Raw genomic sequence first — 6427 nt, 5'->3', positions numbered from 1 at the left:
TCCCTAAATGAGAACAACCTGAGAGAGCTCATCAGTACTAATCAGTGCATTGTGTTGAATTATATACTAGCAACTGAACCCCCCCTCACAACAGAAACTCTGTGTGTGTGTGTGTGTGTGTGTCTGTGTGAGTGTGTGCGTGTGTATGTGTGCGTGAGTGTGTGCGTGTGTGAGTGCGTGTGTTTGTGTGTGAGTGTGTGTGTGTATATATGTGTGTGTGTGTGTGTGTGTGTGTGTGTGTGTGTGTGAGAGAGTGCGTGTGTATGCGTGTGTGTGTGCGTGTGTGTGTGTGTGTGTGTGTGTGTGTGTGTGCGTGTTTATGTGTGAGTGTGTGAGTGTATGTGTGTGTGTCTCTGTAGAGCTGCGGAGGAAAATGAAGGGAGGGGAACTCAGAATTGGCGCCACGTGCGCTCAAATCAAATGGCTGCTTTATTGTAATAGCTGTGTCTGGATTGGTCCAGATCCCAAACACGGTATTTATATACGACATCTGATTGGTCGTCGCCTCCGAGTCGATAGTGAACACAGCGCAGAGCTTCCAGACAAGGGATTCTTGGGCGTCTAGTACTATGAGAAAGTAGTGCGCAATGAAACGTTTTATTTCGATAATATTATTGAATAAAAGTGTGATAAAATCACAATGCGCATCCAATGTGTTCATGTGAATGTGTATTTAGTGAAAAGTGGCGATTTTACGCTGTAATTAAGCAAACGTGTCGACTTGTATTGGTGGCGGAGGGATATCACAATCCTACTGCGCGTCAAAATATTGGCTCAGGCAGACCGCGCCAAAGCTCAGACAGCGAGCACTCTCCTTCAGGATCACAACAAGCTGCAGAGGACCTGTACACTCACTCTACCGTCGACCTCTCTACACGCACACTAGCGTCCACACGGCTGCTACGCACAGCGGACTGTTCGGGCTTTTACTACTTCAGAGGACTGTTTGGGTTTGTTGCGTTCAGTCGACTCACAGAGGTCACTTTCATGCCGGTGTTCGGGAGACGGAGCACGACTACACGGTCGTGAGAGGAGTGTGACGGGCGCGGTGCGGCTGAGCGGCGGAGCGGCGCAGTGTGCGCACTGCTGGACTGGATCTATATTAGATTACTAGCCACTAGAAGCCAAGAAGACGGTTACGGTTCCAACCACATTTGTCCTTCTCCTCCGGTTGCGGTGCCTCTCAGCGGGTGAACAGGGATTGTCTCGCGGCTCTTCAGCGGGAATATGTTGTTGTCAAAGTTTGGTTCATTTTCGCACATTTGCAGCCCTTCAAGCATGGACCATCTACCAGTGAAGATCCAGCTCCAGCCGGGTGAGTCACCTTATCTCTCCTCTGATGTGATCTAACAGCTGCTGGTTTATTTAACGGTGCTGATCTATAGAGTAAAGCTACTAACCGTCTCAGCTGAGCGGCTCTAGAGCTGCTAGTAGACCAGAGATAATAACAGCCTGATCTCGCACTACGCGCTGTTTGTTGTGAAATGTTTCACTTATTTGAACATGATTCTCTTTTATTTGCAGTTAAAGTGGAGAAGGAGCCCTTTGAGAAGGTTTACCAGGTGGGATCGGTGCTGGGCAGCGGAGGATTCGGCACCGTGTACGCCGGCAGCCGGATCTCTGATGGCGCACCGGTAAGCAGGGATCAGGTCTAGGGATCGGGTCTATGTTGTGATCATGTGACGCCATTAGAGCCGGGGCGTCCTTTGATCGCCACCGGGAATACAACCCGATATCTGACCGGTTTCTCTTCTTTATTGTGATATTACAGGTCGCTGTGAAACACGTTGCTAAGGAGCGGGTGACCGAGTGGGGCACGATAGTAAGTACTCTGATCAGTGTGGTTTGTTTTGGTGCCCCCCCCCTGCTGCTGGGTGGGGGTGTTGTGATGTTAATGCATTGATACAGAGCCATTCTCCCTTGATCTCGATACTAAATGCTGGTTTCTGTGCTGTAGAACGGGTCCATGGTTCCTCTGGAGATCCTGCTGCTGAAGAAGGTCAGCTCTTCGTTTCGCGGGGTTATCAAACTGCTGGACTATTACGAGCGCGCGGACGGCTGGCTGATGGTGATGGAGAGACCGGAGCTCGTGAAGGACCTGTTCGACTTCATCACGGAGAAGGGCGCGCTGGACGAGGACACGGCGCGGGGCTTCTTCCGCCAGGTGCTGGAGGCGGTGAGACACTGCTACAGCTGCGGGGTGGTCCATAGAGACATCAAGGACGAGAACCTGCTGGTGGACCTGCGCTCCGGGGAGCTCAAGCTCATTGACTTTGGATCCGGGGCGATCCTCAAGGACACCGTGTACACCGACTTCGACGGTAAGCAGCTGACCCCCTCGCCCCCCACCCTCTCTCCTGTTACATGATAGCTATAATAAGAAGTCACAATGCTGGATGTGTAGTGTGTAGTGTGTTGTTGTGAACACGTCTCCGTGTGGGCTGGATGGGTTTGCCCTTGATGCTCCGCGGTGCTACAGTCAGACATGGAGGCGTGCACGAGGCTGTGACGCAGTGCTGTGGTGCTCTAGTGGTGTGTGTGTGTGTGTGTGTGTTGGAGGGTTTTCCTCGCCTCGGGGCTCATATCGGTATAACGGAGGGATATCGATGAGTGTTTTACCGGGATGCATGACGCGCATGTTTATGGATAGTCAGTTATGACTCACAGTCTATTAATACTGCCGGTTCTATCTCTGGTTCTATCTCTGATTCACCCTCGTCTTGTGAGCCCGAGTGTACTGCTGTGTTGTTTCCGGTTCTTATTTGGTCAGTAAAGCTGAGTAACAGTCTCAGTTTGTGGGTATTAGGTCAGTGCCACGTAACATCTGTTTGTTGTGAAACCCGAGTCGGTGGTTCACGTGATGGGCTCACATTGCCTTTTTTGTTTGGTATCCAAGTTCCTCCTTTCAGGAGGGAGGAAGGGGGGAGGAGAAGAAAAGGAGGGAGGGGGGAGGAGAAGGAGGGAGGGAAAGAAAAGGAGGGAGGGGGGAGGAAAAGAAAGGGAGGAGACTTAGGCAGGTCACCCAGTTTGTGTTTTGTGGCTGAAGGAAGATGGAAAGCATTTCTACTATGACTCAGCCATTTTAGACACAGACACATTAATTCTACTCAGCTTTTTTTATTCAGTCTCTCTGCTGTTCCCACATTTCAAGCACTGATGCCCCATATATTCTTATCATATTACATTTAAACAATCTTTTTCATACAATATTTCCCAGAAGACGTGCTCATCACTCACCTCCCCACTTTTCTCTTTTTCAGGTACAAGAGTGTACAGCCCGCCAGAGTGGATCCGCTTCCATAGATACCACGGTCGCTCAGCGACGGTGTGGTCGCTAGGCGTGCTGCTGTACGACATGGTGTGTGGAGACATCCCCTTTGAGCAGGACGAGGAGATCCTCAGAGGGAGACTGTATTTCAGGAGGAGGGTTTCAGCCGGTAAGTCAACCACAACAACACACATTATGACACGAGCTGACTCTGTTGCCCTCTAGCCACCGGAACTGGTACGACCTCCTAGTTTGCCTATGTTGGAAATCAATTTACATCAGAGTAATACCTCCCAATCATTATGGATTAGCTGCTGAAATGGCTGCTAAGGCAGATTTATGATTGATAACTAAAATTGAGATTTTAGCTGCTATGATTTCCCTCGGTGCACTTTGTGTAACAGCCCTGGTTCCCCTAGGGAGGTAACTCAATAAAAGGATGTGTGCTCTCATTCTATTGGCTGTCTGTGCCACCTACACACTAGGATGTTGTAGATCCATCCAAACTGAGTCATATACAGTACGGTACATTTCTCTCTTATACTCAACCTTGTTTCTGTCTTCCCCTCCAGAGTGCCAGCAGCTGATCAAATGGTGCCTGGCCCTGCGGCCCTCAGACCGGCCCACCCTGGAGCAGATTTGCGACCACCCCTGGATGAGGACGACAACAGAGTCACCCAAGTCACAAGAGGAGCCGGTCGCCGGCGAGATCCGCCTCAGGACCATCGACACAGACTCTTCGTCAAGCACAAGCTCGAGCAAGGAGAGCCTCTGAGGGCGGCTCTGATGGACTGAAAAGACTTTCTGGTGAAAGAAGGGGTTTGGATGGAGGGGGGGTGATATGGACTCAAGGCCGGCAGCCTGTAGCCCAGCTGGCCCATCACAGCAGCTGGGCGCTTGACTCAGCTGGTCCGGCAACAAAAATCGACTTTAATTTTCCTCTTTTGTAGGGAATTTCTAATTTATTATTTGTTCTTCCTTATCTTAATTTCCCCCATCCCCTCTTTTTTTTCCTCTCAGTTGATTATACTTGTTTCCTGATCGGGAACATTTTTCTGTTTGGGTGGTCTTACCAGCGCTATTTATTTTCCTTTTTTAACTTTATTTGACTCGTTTTGTTACTAGGCTGGTATATGCAGCTGGCAAGGCCCTCCTATTCAGACATGGCTGCTCTCATAGAGCTTGGAGAAAACCTTTTTATTTAAATGTTTTCATTTTGATTTTGTAGTTCCTTTTTTTGGAGAGCTGCTTTTCTGGGGGGCTTTCGTCAACAACTCTGTTTTTTGGATTTGCCCGCGGCTGGTGGCTAAGTTGCCCGTGTTGTGATGTCAGGAGGGGGTTAGGCTGTGTTTTGACCCCCCTCCTCTTCATCACTGTAAGCCAACCAGCCCCCAGCCAAGAGGCTAAGATAGCATTAGATCGGAGAGGAGGAGCTGGGGGCCCTTCCTGACAATGGAATACTTGAAAAACACTCGACTCAACTCTGTGTCGCTCTCTTTAACGCTGCTCACTCACTCTATAGCCTGAACAGGTGTTTGGAAACTGGATCCTGTCTTTTCTGAATGTCTACAAAATGTCAACACACACACCTACCCCCACCTCATTCTCCACCTCTTTCTCCCCCTCTGCTCCCCCCATGCCTGTTGCGGGGTGTGTGGCCCTCTTGACTTTTCTTTTTGCCTCCCGCCATCTCACTGCTTGACACTACATGGCCCCCGCCCCTGGCCTCCCTCAGGGTTTGGGGTGTGAAATGCACAATCAATGCAATATTCATGGACTCAATTATGTATTTTTTTTTTCAACAAATATTGTACAGCGTGTATTTTTTTTTTTTTTCTTTTTGTGTGTACATTATTTTTCCTCCCTGTTTGCATTTAATTTATTTGTAAACATGTAGACATTCCACACTCTGTGGCTATTTATTTATTTATTGTCTATGCTTAAAATCCCCTCTAAATTTTGCATATCCTACTTGGCCTTTGGTTTGCATTCCTATAACTTATTTTTACATTTCGACATTTTTTTTTTTTTTGAGATGTGGAGGATGCACTGAAGCAGTTGTCGATGTAAAGCAGAATAAAACGTTTACTTAAATTTGAAAAGAGCATTTGAATGTTATTTAACTACTTAAAAAAAGTCTGTTGGTAATGTTGAATGGCTAACTATCAGAGAAATCCATCTGGTTTCTGTTCTGTCAACATCAATTTGAGTTCTATGGAAAGCTAAACAACGGGTGGAACAGCTTTCATAGTTGTCACATAGCCTCATATTGGAGACCTTTCAAGTTTAGCTGTGTGACTTGTGGCTGTGAAGGATGGATATTGCTATTTTTTTATACAAAAGTTTCAATTAAACTCCCATTTTTATGTACAGAAATAAGTCTGGTGTCTTGATCATTTTGAACATGGTGTTTTGTAGCTACATGAGTTTTAATCCACAACATCCGGTCAAATTTAGCAAGGTTCTTGGTGGAAACGCTCTTGCACATTAATGAAACCCCCAGCCAATATTCCTCATCTACTTAACAGCACTCCCTCGGGAGGCTAATATACATGCCCAATATAGCACTTGGTTCATTTACACTGCCAATAGTAATAACAACATTGTTACACGTGACACGACTGAGGAGAAACATCACAGGAGCCATTAGCTGGATGACAACCTGCAGCAACCGCAGGGCTAATAAGAGACAGATGTGTCTCGAGCGGGAGGAGAGGGAGTGATGCTGGCATGACGGAGGAAAAATGAGAGATTGGGGATGTTATGCATCATCACACACATGCCGCCTCTAAGATAGAACCAATTGCTTTTCCATTTTAAGCCTCCTGCTTACCTACCTACAGTACAATAACATAAGTCATCCTGTTATTGGGTGCTGGAAGGCTATGAGTAACAGGCTGACGATACGGTGTGTCTGTGCATGTGTGTTTGTGTTTGTGTTTGTGTGTGTGTGTGTGTGTGAGGGGTTTCCAGGAAGCAGGAGTGAGTGGGGTGGTTTTTCTGGGGAGGTGCTGCCCCCTCTGGTGAATCAGTGTCATTAGAACCTTTAATACTTTTCCACTTGAAACAATTGCTAATGATTCCTTCTGTAAAGCCTCCTTCATGAGTATGTGTAGCATAATGTTGACTCTGTATTTAAATGTTTTATTTCTACAAGAT

The 6427-nt window shown here is 47.4% G+C and overlaps 1 protein-coding gene across 1 annotated transcript; it reads left to right on the top strand.

The window, feature by feature from the left end:
- Window positions 1–780: 780 nt before the first annotated feature.
- LOC141761555 (serine/threonine-protein kinase pim-3-like) lies at window positions 781–5644 on the top strand. Its single transcript, XM_074624954.1, has 6 exons — window positions 781–1315; window positions 1525–1634; window positions 1772–1822; window positions 1958–2321; window positions 3261–3437; window positions 3841–5644. Exons 1-6 carry the CDS (start codon window positions 1228–1230, stop codon window positions 4041–4043), a joined length of 993 nt encoding a protein of 330 aa, XP_074481055.1. The 5' UTR covers window positions 781–1227; the 3' UTR covers window positions 4044–5644.
- Window positions 5645–6427: the final 783 nt, after the last annotated feature.

This window comes from Sebastes fasciatus, chromosome 23 (genome assembly GCF_043250625.1).
Source record: "Sebastes fasciatus isolate fSebFas1 chromosome 23, fSebFas1.pri, whole genome shotgun sequence".
Classification (NCBI taxonomy): Eukaryota; Metazoa; Chordata; class Actinopteri; order Perciformes; family Sebastidae; genus Sebastes; species Sebastes fasciatus.
The sequence above is the reverse complement of the archived record's forward strand: the minus strand, read 5'-3'. Positions and strand labels throughout refer to the sequence as shown.